The 19,511-nt window shown below is 38.4% G+C and overlaps 1 protein-coding gene across 2 annotated transcripts in view; it reads left to right on the top strand.

Moving 5' to 3' along the window:
* Positions 1 to 19,159, top strand: part of CFAP210 (cilia and flagella associated protein 210) — a 35,841-nt gene extending 16,682 nt beyond the window's left edge. For both annotated transcript variants that reach the window (XM_037044506.1, XM_037044507.1), the window contains exons 5-9: positions 1,317 to 1,473; positions 4,584 to 4,723; positions 9,196 to 9,388; positions 11,179 to 11,343; positions 18,160 to 19,159. In XM_037044506.1, the coding sequence (XP_036900401.1) occupies positions 1,317 to 1,473; positions 4,584 to 4,723; positions 9,196 to 9,388; positions 11,179 to 11,343; positions 18,160 to 18,504 (1,000 nt within the window). In that variant the 3' untranslated portion in view covers positions 18,505 to 19,159. The remainder of the gene's footprint in view (positions 1 to 1,316; positions 1,474 to 4,583; positions 4,724 to 9,195; positions 9,389 to 11,178; positions 11,344 to 18,159) is intronic.
* Positions 19,160 to 19,511: the final 352 nt, after the last annotated feature.

The following is a 19,511-nucleotide window of genomic DNA, read 5'->3' on the forward strand; positions in this document are numbered from 1 at the left end:
CCGGCCACTGTTTCTCCAGTGTAAGATTTAACAATTTCTTTACAGTGTAGCTTAAATGTGCATAAATTGCATAAATGTATCAACAATTTTAAACAATACCCTATTGGTGGACATTTTGCTATTTTTAAAGACTACTATTTTTTGTGCTTAAACTTTATGTTATCGATGCACGATCGTTATAGCATTACAAAATACAGTTAAACAAAATAAAAAGTAAATTACAAATCACCAGAAACTCTGTGATCCAGAGTGGGCACTGAGTGTACATTTAGGTAAATATTTGTCTACTCTTAAAAATTATTGTTGCAAATAAATGCATATATGTTTATTTAAATTCAAGTAATACAGAAAAATGTAGAGCAAAATTTAATTTTTAAAAAAATTTTAAAAGATTTTACTTATTTTTGGAGAATGGGGAAGGGAGGGAGAAAGAGAGGAAAAGAAACATCAGTGTGTGGTTGCCTCCCATGTGCCCCCGACCAGGGATCTGGCCCACAATCCAGGCATGTGCCAACTGGGAATTTGGTTCACAGGCCAGTGTGCAATCCACTGAGCCACACCAGCCCTGGCTGGAGTACAATTTGAAATCTCTTCCTCATATCCACCCTATTCAATGTCTGTCTCTTTTAATTTCATTTTCTGCTTCCCAAATAGCCATTATAAAAAGTCTTGTAACTATCCTTTCAGAATGTTTTATTGAAGTTACTAATACTTATATAAGAACATATTTAAGTGTGTATGTATTTGTAACATGGATGTTATATATTTTTCTGTGACTTCATTCTTTCATTCTACATTATACCTTGAATATCTTTTTATGTCAGAATATATGGATTGGTCACATCTCTTAAAATCATATTGTATACTAAGCATGTACTATTATTTATTTAACTATATTATTATTGAGGGGAATTTGGATTTTTTTTCCTCTCATTTCACACAATGCTGCAGTGAACATTTCTGCAGGACTTTTCTGGAAAAATAATGCCACCATTCCCCCATACAGTCCTTCAGTTGACTGGTTCTTTCTAAAGGAAAGGACTATTTGAAGTCACAGTGTAGGACCTAATTTTGATAAGAATGAAACAAATTTCAAATAAAAGGAAATACTGGCAATTCTGGGCTAGCCGGTTTGGATTTGACTTAATCACTGCTTTCTATATACTGTCTTGTCCCCCTTCTCCCAAATCCACAAGTTCTTCCTTATAGCTTCAAATCATTCCCGGTTAGAATCTAACTCATTTCTTTAAAATATAAACTTCTGTTTTTGCTTTGCTCTCAATTATAATTATGAGTTTGGTTTTTTTTCTCTTTAGAATAGAGGAACATAAAGAGGAGGAAGAAAGAAGGAGGAAACGTGAAGAAAAGGATGCTGAGGAAATAAAGCGACAGAATTTATTATATGAACTAGAAATAAGAGAAAAACAAGAAAAGAAAAAAGAAGAGATGAAGGAACAAAGGAAACTGTTTTTTGTAAGTTGGAAATACAGCATCTCTTCAAAATATACAAAGCCAGTGCTTAAATCCTAATATATTTTTATAAGTAGTAGTGAAATAGAGAACAAGGTGCTGTTGAATTGGGTTTTTAAGTGTACCATGGGGGGCTGTATTTGCTACGGTTTTATGGGGATATGCTGTCATGCATGAGCAAGAAAGAGAATGAGACTTTTTCAGATCATTTTTCTATCCTTAAAATGAGAGTTATCATACATACAATATTAAGTTATAAAGATATAGTATACCTTGACTTCTCAATTCTAGACATTTTCGATCTCTTTGTCCTGGTAATTGAGGATTTAACTCAATGGAGATGGCTTCTCTCTCTTTTTAAAAAGATTTTGTTTATTTTAAAGAGAGAGGAAGGGAGGGAGAAAGAGAAGAAGAGGAACACTGATGTGAGAGAGAATGATCAATCAGTTGCCTCTCCTGTGCACCAAGACCAGGGGCCAAACCTCAACCCAGACCAGGAATTGAACCAGTGGTCCTTTAGTTTGCAGGATGATACCCATCTGATTGGGCCATCCTGGTCAGGGGTGAGATAGCTTCTCTTTGTCTGCTTTGCTATTCTTGGAACATAGATGGCTTCTGTCCTCAAGGTTGCCTTATGGCCCTGAATAGCAGCTGCTGGAACTCCTGCCTCATGCCCACATTCAACGCAGCAAGAAGGAAGAAAAGATAAAAGAAAGAAATGCCCTGTCTATTCTCCCTTTAAGGAACGTTTCTGGAAGTTCCTCTTAACAATTCCCATTAAATCTCACTGATCATAATTTAGTCATACCTAGCTGAAAGGAAAGCTTGGAAACAGAGTCTTTTTGCTGAGCAGATTTCCACCCTGAACAAAAGCGGGGTCTTGCTACTAGTGCAGAATACAAGAAAAAAATCTTAGGTAGGCAATTAATTATTCCTGCCATTTTTTTGTTTGTTTAACGTTGAGAGTTTCCTCAACTTTGTCTTTAAACCTTCTGTTGAATTAAAAAAAAAGACTTTATTTATTTTCAAAGAGAGGGGAAGGGAGAGAGAAAGAGAGGGAGAGACACATTGACATGTGAGAGAAACATGAATCAGTTGCCTCTCACATGCACCCCAATGCACCCCTACCATGAACCTACAACACAGATAGGTGCCCTGACCTGGAATCAATCAGTGACCATCATTTTGAGGGACAATGCTCAACCAGCTGAGCCATGCAAGTCTAGGTACCTTCTATTTTATTTTTAATTTTAGCTATCAAACTTTTAATTTCCAAGAGTTTTACTTGTAATCTGATTGTTCTTTCTTCACAAAATGTTATTCCAGGTTCATAGATGCAGTATTTTCATATCTCTGAGTCACTTTGGAATGGGACTGACCTTGGTTTGAATGCTAACTCTGCCACTTACTACCTTTATGACCTTAAGCTGAGGCTTTTGATTTTTTAAAATGAGAATTACACCCTGGCTGGTTTAGTTCAGTGGATTGAGCCCAGACCTGTGAACCAAACAACCGCAGTTTGATTCCCAGTCAGGGCACATGCCTGGGTTGCAGGCCAGTTCCCAACAGGGAACTGAGAGGCAACCGTACATTGATATTTCTCTCCCTCTCTTCTTCCCTTTTCCTCTAAAGATAAATAAATAAAATCTTTTTTAAAAAGTAAAAAAAATGAGAATTAACTTTATGTTAATTAACTCTATACTTTTCTTCTTATAAAATATATATGAACATTACAATAAACTTAGAAAAAAACAAAATAAATCTTTTAAGAAATCATTCAAAACAATCACTTTTAACAATTTTGTATTTTCATTAGCTTTTCATGTTGACTAATGCATCTCCTTAACCATATTACAGGCTTATAAAAGTAACGACTCATAAAATAGAAGAATGATTGCCCTGGCTGGTGTAGCTCAGTGGATTAAGCACGGGCCTGTGAAGCAAAAGGTCACTGGTTCAATTCCCAATCAGGGCACATGCCTGGGTTGCAGGCCAGGTCCCTAGTAGGGGACACATGAGAGGCAACCACACATTGATGTTTCTCTCCCACTCTTTCTCCTTCGATTCCCCTATCTCTAAAAATACATAAATAAAATATTTAAAAAAATAGAAGAGTAATTAAGAGTGCTAGGCATATAGTAGACCTTGAGTTATAAATATATTAGAGATTTAATGGTAAACCTAATAACTTTTACCTTGAATTGGTATCTATGTTTAGTAACAGAATACACTAATATATGCATATATCCAGGCTATTGTGTTCAACAGCATCTATTTTTATGGTGAATAACTCAGGTTGGGTTATAGAATACATGCTGATATAAACAGATTTTTATATTTTGTTTTCAAAAATACCTATTTTAAAAAATTGTGTTAGAATATACATCTGTGTATGTTCTTATATATGTGTGAAAACCAAGTCTGGGCTAGGAACTAGTCTCCCAGAGAGCCAGTCCGAGGGGCAGGGTCAGCAGTGGGCAAGTAGGTAGTGGGTGCAGTAGGTGTCTGTTAAATATTTTTAATGTGTGTTTCATGTGACTATATTAATATTTAAACATTAAATTAAAATTGTATGTGTTTCATATATTTTTCTGATTACAGAATTATTGTAATTTCATATTTTAAAGAAATGAAGTATTTGAAAATACAGAAAAGCAGTAAGAATACATAAAAGTCACCTACAGTCTCATACCCTAGAGATAACCAATGTTAACATTTGATACATTTCTTCCAGTTACATGTACATTATAAACTTGTCTTTGTATATATTTTCTAAAATATGGTATGTAGTGTTTATATTCTGTTTTTCCCCCACTCACCAGGGGGATATTATTTGTATTCATCCTGTGTCACTGAGGGTATAATTTATTTAACCATTTCTCTATTATTGAACATTTAGAGGTTGTTTCCAACTTGCCACCATTGTAAATAACTTTGAGATGAAGTACACGGTACATAAAAGTTCACACATAGTTCTGACGATCTCTTTAGGATAAACTTCCAAGAGAGAAATAACTGGGTCAGAAGCTGTGACCATTTGTCAGGTTCTTGTTAGATATTTATATATTGAAAGATATTTTTCTTAATAGATAATACACAAATTTTCCCCCAAGGAATATATGAATGATAAAAATATCATCAAAGCCGTAGAACAGCAGCAGCAAGAGGAAGAAGATGAAAAGATTAGAAAATTTATCAAAGCAAAAAAGCATCTGACACAAATGAGGAAAGAAAAAGAAGCTGAAACACACAGGTAAGCTCTTAAAATAATTTGTTATTAATAAAGTACTCCTGAAGTTATTTTATTATAAATCAGAAGTTGTGAGCCCTGGCTGGTGTAGCTCAGTGGATTGAGCGTGGGCCTGCGAACCACACAATCGTGGTATGATTCCCAGTCAGGGCAGGTGCCTGGGTTGCAGGCCAGTTCCCAGCAGGGGACTCACAAGAGGCAACCATACATTGATATTTCTCTCCCTCTCTCCTTCCCTTCCCCTCTAAAGATAAATAAATAAAATCTTAAAATAAAAAAGACAAAGTAAAGAAAAAAGAAGTTGTGATATGAGAGGAGTCGTTAGAATACAGGTCTCATTATTTTACGCATGACTAGGGTATTTAGTAACATGACGATTTCAGTTGGGGCGTGTGAGCTGGGGCTTCCTTGGAATACCAAGGGCATCTGCCTGGTAGATAGATGATAGACAGCTGGAAACGCTGGTGACGTCTGCTCTAGAAGAGGGCTATGAGCTGGAGATGGCTTTGTGCATCATTGATATATTAGTGGTTGTTGGAACTGTAGACACAGGTGAGCCACCTAGGGTGAATAGGTAAGAAATGAAGGTGGCATAGTCCCTAGGGACATCCATACTTAAGGGTCAAATAGAGAAAGAAGGTAATGTGAAGACCACAGAATCATTTCTAGAGGGTGGAGGAAAACCAGAGAAATAGCAAGGGAGGAGAGTTTCAGTAAGAAAAGAGCAGTCATCACTGTTAAATCAATACAGGGATTAAATGAGATTTTTCAAATTGTTTATCAGATTTAGCAATCAGTTTACTGAGCAGTTTGGGATGAGGCGAGTGGAGGGTGAGCAGCCAGTTGCAGTACCCTGTGCTTCTGTCTGGAGATCATGCTTTTCCCTTGTGCCAAATCCTCTGACATCAGGCCCCCCTTTGCTATGGTCCCCGAGGCTCTACACCCATCCCGGTTGCCAGCCGCCTCCAGCCTCACCTCTCAGACCTCATCTTGCTGTTCTCTCCTTCCTTCCCTCCTCCTCACTCACACTGGACTTCTCCTGCACCCTCTCTGGGGAATGCTCGCCTCCCTTAACTCTTCCGGATCACTTCTCAAATGCTGCCTTCTCATTGAGGCTTTCCCTGACTGCCTTATTTAAAATTACAATCCCACCTCCCACTTATCCCTTTAACTGATCCTTTTTCCTCACTGCACGATAAAGCCCTGTTTTAATTCTTTATGTGGTTTCTTGTCCCCCTACCCCAGTTGTAAGGAGACCTCCATGAGGGCAGAGACTTTGAATGTTTGTTTTTGTTTATGGTTATGTCTCCGGCACCTGCAATAGTGCCTGGCACGTAGCAGGCAATCAAAAAAAGGGTTTCAAAGAGTGTTTTTGAAAGCCTAGATGAGATGTCACCTTTTAAAAATATATATTTTATTGATTATGCCATTACAGCCGTCCCATTCCCCCCCTTCATTCCCCTCCACCCTGCACACCCCTCCCACCCACTTTAGTTCTTGTTCATGTGTCATAAGTTCTTTAGCTTCTACATTTCCCACACTACTCTTGCCCTCCCCCTATTTTCTCCCCACCATCTATGCTACTTATTTTCTGTACCTCCTCCCCCTCTCTCCTCCTCCCACTCCCCTGTTGTTAACCCTCCATGTGATCTCCATTTCTGTGGCTCTGCTCCTGTTTTAGCTGTCCTCTTAGTTTGCTTTTGTTTTAGGTGTGGTTGTTAACAACTGTGAGTTTGCTGTCCTTTCACTGTTCATATTTTATCTTCTTTTTCTTAGATCAGTCCCTTTAACATTTCATATAATAAGGGCTTGGTGATGATGAACTCCTTGAACCTGACCTTATCTGAGAAGCACTTTATCTGTCCTTCCATTCTAAATGAAAGCTTTGCTGGATGGAGCAATCTTGGATGTAGGTCCTTGCATTTCATGACTTGGAATACTTCTTTCCAGCCCCTTCTTGCCTGTAAGTTCTCTTTTGAGAAATTAGCTGACAGTCTGATGGGAACACCTTTGTAGGTTACTGTCTCTTTATCTCTTGCTGCTTCTAGGATTCTCTCCTTCATTTTAATCTTGGCTAATGTAATTATGGTGTGCCTTGGTGTGTTGTGCTTTGGTGTTACTCCTTGGGTCCAACTTCTTTGGGACTCTCTGAGCTTCCTGGATTTCCTGGAAGTCTATTTTCTTTGTCAGATTGGAGAAATTCTCCTTTGTTATTTTATTTTTTTAAGCAGATTCATTTTTTTAAAGATTTTATTTATTTATCTTTAGAGGGGAAGGGAAGGAGAGAGGGAGAGAAATATCAATGTATGATTGCCTCTCATGCATCCGCTGCCGGGAACTGGGAACCGGGAAGTGGCCTGCAACCCATGCATGTGCCCTGACTGGGAATCGAACCGCGATCGTGTGGTTCGCAGGCCCGCGCTCAATCCACTGAGCTACACCAGCCAGGGCTCTACTTTGTTATTTGCTCAAATAAGTTTTCCACTTGTTGCTCTTCCCCTTCCCCTTCTGGTACCCCTATGATTCTGATACTGGAATGTTTGAAGATGTCCTGGAGGTTCCTAAGCCTCTCCTCATTTTTTTGAATTCTTGTTTCTTCCTTCTTTTCTGTTTGGTTGTTTCTTTCTTCCTTCTGGTCCACTCCATTGATTTGAGTCCCAGTTTCCTTTCCATCACTATTGGTTCCCTGTGCATTTTCCTTCATTTCACTTGGTGTAGCCTTCAGTTTTTCATCTAATTTGCGACCAAAATCAACCAGTTCTGTGAGCATCCTGATCAACAGTATTTTGAACTGTGCATCTGATAGCTTGGCTATCTCTTGGTCGCTTGAAAGTATTGGCTCTGGGGCTTCGATTTGTTCTTCTGATTGAGCCATCTTTGGTCAGGTCATGCCTGTTACATATGAGGGGCAGAGCCTTAGGTGTTCACCAGGGTGAGGCACCCACGTTGCTGAGTTGTGATGCTGCATGTGGGGGTGGGGTCAGAGAGGGAACAATGGTGCTTGCTTTGCTCTCTGTCAGATTTCAGTCCCCTCTGCAGCTTCCCACAAGCTGGCACCTTTTCAATCGGTGCTTTGAGGCTTTATTTCCCATCGCTGGGGTCCCTAGGTTACGTGGTCTGTCTTGCTGCCAGTTTTTGCCTAATTTATCTGCATGTGCATGTGCGACCATGGTCAGCCCGACGCCACCTGTGCTCCCAGGTCTGGCTGCCACAGCCTTTTCCAGCTGCTATCCCTCTCCACCAGCTGCTGACTCCGCCCCTCTTACCAGTCTGGTTAAATGGTTGTCGGAGTTCCCTACAGTTCTGTCTGTTCTGGATGTGTTTTTATTTCTAAATCTTTGTTGTCCTTAAATTTGGTTGTGCGAGGAGGCACAGGGTTTCCACCTACACCTCCATCTTGGCCGGAAGTCGAAATGTCACCTTTTCCACCAAGCCTGCCTGCCTGCCTTCCTCCCTCCCTCCCTTCCCTTCTTCATTTGCCCATATTAGTTTCTAGCTTTCTCATGGCATTTATCACCCTTTGCCTGTACGTGTCTTTTCTTCACTTTAGATTGTAAGTTCCTTGGGATACGCACTATGCCCTTTCTCCTACATTGCTTTGCAAATTCACTCTCTGTCACATGAAATTTAAAAGTATTTTTTTGCCCAATTTCCCAAATAAAAATGCCTCATTTCTTTAAAAAAAAAAAAAAAGGTAGTCTCCCTTTTTCTGCAGTATTGTGGAGAGTAAGAAGACTGATTTATTCAGAATTTTATAAATTTTACCAAATCTTTTTGAGATTTTATTTAAAGAAAGGCCTTTGATTTATTTTATAACCCAAGCCTCCAATGTTAAGAGTAAACATGGTAGTATAATAAAATATTTAAAATATTTTTCACTGTGGAGAATTTTAACACTTTATGTCCTATACCTACTGTACACACATATACACGAGATCCTATTATATGCACGCCTCCCTTCGGACGTCAGAATACATTGCCATTCTCATGGGTTAGTGTTTGGCCTGGAACTAAAGTGGCTGCTAAGAGACCAGCAGGTGGGCAGGTCTGCAGTGTGCGTACGCTGGACGAAGGGGACAGAGGGAGCTTTCATTACGCTACTCAGAATGGTGTGCAATTCAAAACTTAACTGTTTATTTCTGGAATTTTTCACTTAATATTGTTGGACTATGGTTGACCACAGGTAACTGAAGCCACAGAAATCAAAACCACAGATAAAGGGGTGACCACTGTATACTTTATTCTAAAAATGAATGATTAAAAAGTCATTTCCACTGAAAACAATATACATATAATATATAATGTAATATATTTTGTTATAATATATTATATTATGTATATTATATATATATATGGAGCAATGGGGCTCCTTTCAGTTTTGTAAAAAACTGTACGAGATCTTGTCTTTTCAAATTATATTGGCTCCATAGCAGATCTATTCCTGAAAATTTGACATGATGGTTATTTTGTGATAGGCTAATGGAGGAACGTCGAGAAAGAATAAATAACTTCCTGAGTGACCTAATAAAACAGAAACTTGACAATGAAGATTTGATTATTACTAGAGATATTACAGAAGCTGAGGCTGCATGGGAAAAAAAAGAAAGAGAGAAATATGAAAAAAACAAAGCAGAATTAAAAGCAATTGAAGAATATAGAAACATTGTGGTAAGCAATTCATTTTTTTTAAAGATTTTATTTATTTATCTTTAGAAGGGAAGGGAAGGGGAGGGGAAGGGAGGGGAGGGGAGGGGAGGGGAGGGGAAAGGGAGAGAAACATCAATGTATGGTTGCCTCTCATGCTCTCCCTGCCGGGAACTGGCCTGCAACCCAGGCATGTGCCCTGACTGGGAATCGAACCGCGATCCTCTGGTTTGTAGGCCCACGCTCAATTCACTGAGCGACACCAGCCAGGGCAGCAATTCAATTTTGACAAATTGAACAACAAGCCCTGGCTGGTGTAGATCAGTGGATTCAGTGTGGGCCTGCAAACCATAGGGTTGCTGGTTTGATTCCCAGTCAGGGCACATGCCAAAGTTGCTAGACCTGGTCCTCAGTTGGGGGCATGTGAGAGCAACCACACACTGATGTTTCTCTACCTCTCTTTCTCCTTCCCTTCCCCTCTCTCTAAAAATAAATAAATAAAATCTTTTAAAATTAATTAATTAATTAAACAATAAAAAATTTAAGCCCTGGCTGGTGTAGCTCAGTGGATTGAGTGCTGGACTACGAAGCAAAGGGTCTCCTGTTCTATTCCCAGTCTAGATTCAATCTAAATTTTATGTATTTATTTTTAGAGAGGGGGGAAGGGAAGGAGAAAGAGAGGGAGAGAACCATCAATGTGTGGTTGCCTCTCATGTGCCCCCTACCAGGGACCTGGCCTGCAACTCAGGCATGTGCACTGACTGGGAATCGAACTGGCGACCCCTTGTTGCAGGTCTGTTTCAATACACTGAGCTATACCAGCCAGGGCTAAATAAAATCTTTTAAAAAATAAAAAAATAAATGAAGTTGCTCTTTCTTTAATAAAAAAAAGTAAGCCCTTTCACTATAATTTCTACTTCCTCTGCATCTCTGACCAGAAAAAGTCAGATTTTTTTCAAATAGCATTACATGAATTATCCTTCTATACTCCTGAAATCAAACCATTTATTTGTACTTGTATTTTCTAACAGAAGATAACATGATAATCAATTACAAATAATATATTTACAGACGCAAAATAATAATCTCTTCTGTTTAAGAACCACCCGGGCCCTGGCTGGCATAGCTCAGTGGATTGAGCGCAGGCCTGGGAACCAGAGGATCGCGGTTCAATTCCCAGTCAGGGCACATTGCTGGGTTGCAGGACAGTTTCCTGCGGGCCAACTCCCAGCAGGGGATGCACGAAAGGCAACCATACATTGATGTTTCTCTCCCTCTCCTTCCCCTCTAAAGATAAGTAAATAAATAAATCTTAAAAAAAAACAACAACAACATTAAAAAAAAAGAACCATCCGAAGTGCAAACATTTTTATTCATTTAATATATTTTTAATTTTAATGTTTTCAAGACATCAAGTAAAAATTATCCTATTGAATTTGTATATTCCTTAATCCTTCAGACTTCATGTCCTATATGAGTATCATAACACTTAAACTGGGTAATTTTGTAAACATTGTAACAACTAATTTTTTTGCCTACAAATATTTTCCTAGCTTGAGAAGATCATGCTTTTTTCTGTTTCTGTATTTTCTTTTTAAACAAATATTCTATTCTATTGTGTGTTTCCTGACATTCAGGAAATAAAACCAAAGTGAATTGCCCACATGGGAAGCAGCCCAAGTTAATACAGTATTCTCGTCTTGCATTGCTCCTGGCTGACTTTCCGCGTGGAGCTTTCTGAATCTGTGCCTCCTCTAGAGAGCACTGGCTGCTAAAAATGGCTGTAAAGTTTTTCTTTCCCTTTTATCATCTAGATGAAAAATAAAGAGGAAGAAGAAAGACAAAGAAAAATAGAGGCTAAAGAACAATTGATGGCTGTCATGAAAGCAGACCAGATTTTCTGGGAGCATGAAAAGGAGAAAAAACGCAAAACTGATAAAGAACGTCATGAAGTTCAAGATGCCCACATTCATCAAATGGTAATGATCACTCGCTGTTTGTACTTACTTTGCAACAAATATGGAATATACAGTTCATGCTAGTTTTCTTTCCCAAGCAGCTTTCTTTGTCAGGTAAGATCGGCTGGTCAGTATGCTTACCACACACTAAAGTATGTAAGAAATGTAAAGAGTTAGTTTCTGTTTTTATCTGTGTTGAAGTTCCCATACTAGATTTATGTATTTTTCAGAAATATTTACGCTTCTTTAGTGTCCATTGTGCTTTAGTAAATGTAAAAAAGGATACATACGGCAGGCTGTGATGCCTATCTTCTTTGTTTCACTTTTCCCCTATTTATAAGTGTAACCCAGAAACTGTACTGATCAGGATCTCACAGGTCTCATATCTCAGGTGAGTAGGGGTACAGGAAACCCTAGAACATGTATTAAGGGCCTGGCATTCAATCATTTGTAACTAAACACTGTTTTCCAAAATGCCTGTACCGTTCCCATCACTCCCAGCAACATATATGGGGATAAGCTGCTCCATGTCCTCACTAACCCTTGGTATTGTCATTCTTTGATTTTGACTGTGGCAGCATACCAATACCTCTTGGTGTTACTTTGATTTTCCTAATGACTAAAGATATTGGACATCTTTTCATGTTCTTCTTAGCCATTTGTATGTCTTCTTTAGTGAACCGTCTATTCAAATCTTTAGGTAATTAGTTGATTGGGTTGTTTGGTTTCTTATTGTTGAGTTTTAACTTATTTTTTTAATGTGGTAAAATATATATAACATAAAATTTACCATTGTATCCATTTAGTTTAGGGGCATTAAGAATATTCACTGCAATGTGCCACTACCACCACTGTTCGTATCCATAACCTTGTCTTCCTCCTGTGCTGAAACCCTTCACTTACCAAACTGTAACTCTCTATTCGTTCTCCCTCCTTCCCCGCCTCTGGTAATTCCTGTTCTGCTTTCTCTCTCTATGAGTCTGATTATTCCAGGGAACTCATATTGGTGGAATCATACAACATTCGTCCTTTTGGGCTCTTGTCTCACTTAGCATAATGTCTTCCAGCTCCATCCATGTTGCTGGGATGTTGCTGCATGTGTCAGTTTCATTCCTTATTAAGGCTGAGTGCTGTTCCATTGTACATGTATGCCACACTTTGTTTATTCATATGTCCATCAGTGGATCTGCATTGTTTCCATCTTTTGGCTATTGCATATAATGCTTCTGTGCACATTGGTATACAAATATCTGCTTGACTTTCTTCTTTTGGTTCCTTTTTTTATATACCTAGAAGTGGAATTGTTTTTTTCCTTAGAACAATGTAACACCCATTTGTTTGCAAGTCTAGTAATTTTTAATTGAATGAAAACCTGGCATTATATAGAATATGTTGTAGATTCTGTTTTGTTCTAAGGGTTATTGCTTTTTGTTTTAGTCGGCAATTACTTTCCCTGGATGCAAGCTATGAAATTTGGCTTCACCACAATAGGTAGCCTTTGATGTTGCTGCTAATGTTTTTTTTTCTTTGCTTCTTTTTTTATTGTTGTTCATTTATAGTTGTTCCATTTTCCCCCATTAGTCTCCCCTGCCCTGTCCACCCTCTACCTCCTACATTCAGTCAATACCCCCCAACCATTGTCCTTGTCCATGGGTCCTTTATATGTGTTCCTTGACTTGACCCTTCCCCTTCATTCTCCCCTTGCCACCCTCTCCCATCCTCTGTGGTCACTGTCAGTTTGTTCTTTATTTCCAAGTCTCTGGTTCCATTTTGCTTGCTTGTTTGTTTTGTTGATTTGGCTCTATTTATAGGTGAGATCATATGGTATTTGTCTTTCACTGCCTGGCTTATTTCACTTAGCATAATGTTCTCTAGTTCTATTCATGCTGTCACAAATGATACAAGTTCCTTCTTTCTTTATGCTGCCTAGTATTCCATTGCGTAAATGTACCACAGTTTTAATGTTTTTAAAATATTTTATTTATTTATCTTTAGAGAGGAAGGGAAGGAGAGAAGGAGAGAAATATGAATGTATGGTTGCCTCTCGTGAGTCCCCTGCCAGGAACTGGCCTGCAACCCAGGCATGTGCCCTGACTGGGAATCGAACCGCGATCGTGTGGTTCGCAGGCCTGCGCTCAATCCACTGAGCTATGCCAGCCAGGGCCAATGCTTGTTTTTTTAAGCCTGGCCCTCTGGTCTCTAGGGTTCTTCATTGTACTGGCACTGACAGTCAACCAATAACGTGGGTAGAGTTTATCTTCAGACAACTTAAGCCAGCAATGCTTTACCCCTGCTCCACAAGCTGTGTGTGGGTTGAGGACAGTATTCCAAAGAACAGTAAGTTCACAATTTCCTCCAGGCTTTTAATTTTTGCTAGGATCCCTGGGATCTCCTGTGTGAATGTGTAGTCTATCAGCCAGGGATGTCTGAAAGTTGATCTCCTTCTTCTATAACTGTCTTGCTTCCAGAATCTTCCACTTAAATTTCTAGCTCCTTTGCCACCCAGCCCAAGTGGAATCTGCCATTATTGTCCAGTAAATGTGCAGGTGTCATCACCTAAGCTGAAGGGACAACAGTGCCCTAAGACAATAATGCCATCAGGGTGCAGGCAGTTCTTTGGCAGAAATTTTTCATAAAGACACTTCTCAAGTATTTGCCTGTACATGATCACTTTCTAGTGCTCTGAAATATTTGATTTTAATACTTGTTAATAATGAACTTGCTATCTATGGAGGGTAATTGGCCAACCTCCTTAGCAGCCATTACCAGAAGTAGGACCTGCTCTATTATTTTGGAGCAAATTCCAGAGATTGTATAATTTTATTAATATATACTTCAGAATGCATCTCTAAAACTCAGGGACTCTTTAGAAATTAATGTAATCACAATGACATCGTCACATCTAAGACAATTATCATTCAGTGTTTTTTATTGTATTTTTCTACTACCATGTAGTCCACTTATATACACCCCCAGCAATCGCCACACTGTTGTCCTTGACCCTGAGTCCTTTTCCCTTTTCGTGCCACCCCTCCTTCCCTAACCTCCTCACAATTCTTAGTTGTCATCTGCTCTCTATCTAAGAGTCCATCCCCATTTTCCTTGTTAGTTCAGTTTGTTCATCAGGTTCCACATTAGAGTGAAATCATACAGTATTTGTCTTTCTCTGACTGACTTATTTCACTTAGCATAATGTTCTCCAGGTCCATCCATACTGTTGCAAAAGGGTAGAACTTTCCTCTTTTTTGCGGCCTAACAGAATTTCAATGTGTAAATGTCCCATAGTTGTTTTATCCACTCATCTACTGGTAGACCCTTAGGCTGCTTCCATATCTTGGCAATTGTAAATAGTACTGAAATGAATGCAGGGGTGTTTATATACTTTTGAATCAGTGTTTTGGGGTCCTTCAGATATAATCCGAGAAGTAGGATCACTGGGTCAAAAGGCAGATTCATTTTTAATTTTTTAGGTATGTCCACAGTGCTTTCCACAGTGGCTGCACCAGTCTGCATTTCCACCAATAATGCAAAAGTGTTCCCCTTTCTCCATATCCTCGCCAGCGCTTGCTGTTTGTTCATTGATCGAGGATAGCCATTCTGACAAGTAAAACAATTAACAGTGTTTAAATCCCCCCAAATTGTCTCATGAGTACTTTCTAAATTGTGTTGTTTGAGTTGGGATCAAATTTGGTCCGTCCATTCTATTTGGTTGATATGTCTTTGAAGTCTTCTTTAATCTGTAAGTCCTCTTCCATCTCTAGCCTCTCTTTTTGTCCTAAATTTTCCCTCCTGGTCTTTATTGTGTTTGTCTGATAATTTTATTTGTTAAAGAAACTGGGTTTCTTGTCTTTTGGAATTATTAGTCTGACTTTTGCTCTTTGGAACCCTGTGGTGTAGTTTTAATGTGTTCCCTGCATTTTATGTAAAACCTAGTTTAGATTGGACTCAGGCTTAAATTTTGTTTTAAGCTTCACTTGAGGACATGTTGACTTGTTTATTGCTTTTTGGGGTAGGGGGAGAGGAGTGAGAAAGAAATGTTGATTGTACGTGACCTGACTGGGGATGAAACCCACAACCTAGGTATGATTTACCCTGACTGGGAATCAAACCTGCAACTTTTTGGTTTATGGCACAACACTCCAACAAATTAAGCCACCTGGCCAGGACTTAGGTTCAAATTTTTTTGGTAAAATTTCTTATAGGTGGTATTGTTTGTGTACTTCCATTAAAAGGCATATAATGACTGTTGTATCACTTTCTGTGGTATAAACAGCCTTTGATGACCATTGCCTTAATCTCTTAGTTTATGAGGTGGCAAATTCCGATACTCTCTCATTTGCTTCTTGTTCATTTGTCAGTGTCTTCAAAAAACTTTCCATGATCAGCAGTTTCGTTTCTCTGAGGTACAATTTTTAAAGAAAAGACAGGCTATTTGATTCTTTCACTTTATTTTCCAGTGTCCAAAATATGAGCTCTTTTTCATCGTTCACATGTGTGCTTGTTACTTTACCCCATGTGTTATAAATTTTTTAAAAATCTAGCCAGCCGGTTAGCTCAGTTGGTCAGAGCGTGGTGCTGATAAAAACCTTAGTTTTTTAAAGATGTTGTTTTTATTTATTTTTAGAGAGAGGGAAAGAAAGGGAGAAAGAGAGAGAAACCTCAATGTGTGGTTGCCTCTTGCCCGTCCCCAACTGGGGACCTGGCTCACAACTCAGGCATGTGCCCTGACTGGGAATTGAACTGGCAACCTTGTGGTTCGCAGGCTGGCACTCAATCCGCTGAGCCACAGCAGCCAGGGCTAAATTTTAAACAAATATTTTATGTTTTTTCATGAGTCTGTATTCATGCTTAGTGCATAGCAAATTTGAGACACCAGTCATATGATCCATTATGTAATCCTTTCCCTCCATTTTCACTTCTTTTTGTACAATATTTAATGCTTCTCCCTGTTCCCTCAATATCTTCCTACAAACCACCACCAAATCAACATATCCCAATTGCTTCTAATTAAGATCCCACATTATAGTACATATTTTACCTTTGATGAGATAGTTTATAGCTTTTCAACTTTTTAAAAATCTTATTGAATGTCATTTTCTATTTTTTTTCAAACTACTGGTACTCTGTCACCAACTCAAGAAATAGCATGCAAACCTTAAGCGACCTAATACATGGTGACGGAGGAGGGTTTGACTTTGGGTGGTGGGCACACAGTGCAAGATAAGAGCTAATATCATAGAAATGTACACTGGAAACCTCTATGATCCTATTAACCAGTATTAATAATTTAATAAAAAATTGAAAAAAAGAATGATTTTCCTTCATTGCCATACCGTATATTTATAACTCTTGAACTTAATGACGATTCTAAACCAGATGGAAAGCTTTACAATTAGATAAAGCAGTATACTATAACTAAAATGAACCATGGAAGACAATGTGATAGAAATATGATACCTAGTAAATGTTTTTTATTTAAAAATTTGTTATTCATAAGGTTGCTTTATTTCCTCATAAATTTCAATTTATGTTATATATCAGGTTTGGGTTACTAGTTTATACAGAAATGTTGGTTACTGATTTTGAAAATTATTTTATGACTATTAAAATATATTCATGAGTATACAAAATCACTAAAGTTTTTACAAACTCGGCATTTAAAAAATTGCCACTGAGAAGACAAAATGAAAAATTGTCAACCAAAACTTCATAGTAATTTTTTAAAGTAATGGAAATCCCACCATGGCTGGTGTGGCAGTTGGTTGGAGTGCCATCTGTAACTAACTGAAAGGTTGTGGGTTCAATTCCCTGTCAGGGCACATGTGTAGGTTACATGTTCAGTCCCTGGTCTGGGTACATATGAGTGCCAACCAACTGATGTGTCTCTCTCATATTGATGTTTGTATCCCTTCCTCTCTCTCTCAAAGCAGTGGAAAGATGTCCTTGGATGAGGATTAAAGAAAAAAAAGTTAAAATCCTCGAGCCCTGTTTGTTAGGCATCGTCCCACAAAACAAAACGTTGCCTGTTTGCTTCCCAATCAGGGCACATTTTGGGTTGTGGTTTCCATCACATCACGATGCATAAGAGAGGCAACTGATTGATGTTTCTCTCACATCCACGTTTCTCTCACTCTCTTTCTTCCTCTTTTCCCCTCTAAAAAGAAATGTAAAAATTTCATATAAGGGAACAATCTTTTGTGTAAATATAAACTGTTACAATTTTTTATGAAATGTTAGTAAATTGACTTTTGGTAGACTGCTTAGTGTACTATTCCACCAAGCTCCCGATCGATCTACATTCATAAATGCCACTTGTTCCAACTTCAGATTATTGGGAAACAGAGAGTGTAGTTGGTGTAACTTAGTTCAGTCACTGGCAATTTAATCTTACGTGCCTGGGGCATGTGGTGGGTCAGGGTGACTTAGGACAGGGTTTGAGTGAGTTCCTTCAGAATAGTGAGTGGACTGGGACAGTGATTGATGTCTTCTCCATCTGCCACAGTACACATTGGTAGAAATAGGATTCTAAACTTGGTGATTTGGTTTTATCTAAATTTCACGCTTTTAACTATTTTGCTGTATTGTTTGAAGGTATATTATCAGCTAAGACTATTAAGGTATAAGTTTCACTGAGTCATGACTTTTGAGCATGATGGCACTGTGAGAAGCATGGGAAAGTTTCTGAAATAAAATATAGTGTTCAGCTGTTAAGTCAGAACTTGAGTCAAGTATCAGTGAGTTTGGAAAATCATATCTACAAGTTCAAATGCTATATATATTTAGAAAATTGGCCTTGTTTACTAATATGAAATTATATTTTCTTTCTTTCCCTATCAGGCCAAAAATAAGTTTAATGCAAAACAAGCAAAACAAGCACAATTAGAATATTGCAGACTTACTGAAGATCTTGTGGAAGAAAAGGAGCAAGAATTTCAGGATTATGCCAGAGAAGTAATTGAACTTGAGTCTGAATCAACAAATAAATATATTTATCCTCTTGTGAAAGCTGTCCAGGCAGGCCCTGGAGGTGGCCATGGGCCAGTTTTTACGGACAGGGGTGGAATAAGACCTAGTTATCAGGCAAATGATTGCTCTGGAACTCAGCTCCCTTCTTACAGCTGTCAGGGGTCAAAATGCAGTACTTTTCAAAAGTCTAAGGGAAGGCTAGGTTTTACATGGTAGGAAAGTTTATTTTTAAGATTGTGAGTCTAAACTGTAACTAATATTGTAAGTTACAAGTGTAAGTGAATTTCAGGCTCATAATTTAATAAACCTGCTCTTCACCTAAGTATAATCATGTGTGATCTTCACCACTAAAAGTTAATTCATTTTAAAATTTTTAATACATATATAACATGAAATGTATAATTTCAGCCACTAAAAATGTGCTCAGTTGCATTTCATTTAGTATATTTTCGGGGTTTATCCATATTACCTTAATCAGAACTTCATTCCTTTTTATAGCTGGATAATATTCCAATGGCAATTGTTCTTTTCTCTTCAGAAAATTGTGTATTTATCATCCAATACTTAAATTTTAGTTTCTAATAACACTACCAATATTACTATGATTACTGAATGCAATATATGGCTTCTTTGTGATTTTAGAGTGTATCTCACTAGACATGCAAATTACCATGGTTTAAGGTCAATGGAAGTAATTCCTCTACATGGAGTTAGGTAACCAAGTTGATACAGACTCAGTGGCTTTTTATGAATTGCATTCCCCTCCTCCTTTGACTTTTTTTAATCATGATATAAAATGCAGGACACAAGCCCTGGCTGGTGTAGCTCAGTGGATTGAGCGCAGGCCTGCGACTCAGACGATCGTGGTTCGATTCTCAGTCAGGGCACATGCCTGGGTTGCAGGCCAGTTCTCTGCAGGCCAACTCCCAGCAGGGGATGCATGAAAAGCAACCATACATTGATGTTTCTCTCCCTCTCTCCTTCCCTTCCCCTCTAAAGATAAATAAATAAAATCTTAAAAAAAAAATAAAATGCAGGACACAAATGTTACCATCTTAACCAGTTTTAAGAGTACAGTTCAGTAGTGTAATTCACTCACATGGTTGTGTACCCAATCTCCTGAACTTCATCATCTTGAGAAACTGAAACTATATACCCATTAAACAATGCTCCATTTCCCCCTCCGGTCAGCTCCTGGGATCTACCACTCTACTTTCCATCTC

The sequence above is a fragment of the Sturnira hondurensis genome, unplaced genomic scaffold (genome assembly GCF_014824575.4).
Source record: "Sturnira hondurensis isolate 20B ecotype Veracruz unplaced genomic scaffold, ASM1482457v3 Scaffold0004136, whole genome shotgun sequence".
Taxonomy (NCBI): domain Eukaryota; kingdom Metazoa; phylum Chordata; class Mammalia; order Chiroptera; family Phyllostomidae; genus Sturnira; species Sturnira hondurensis.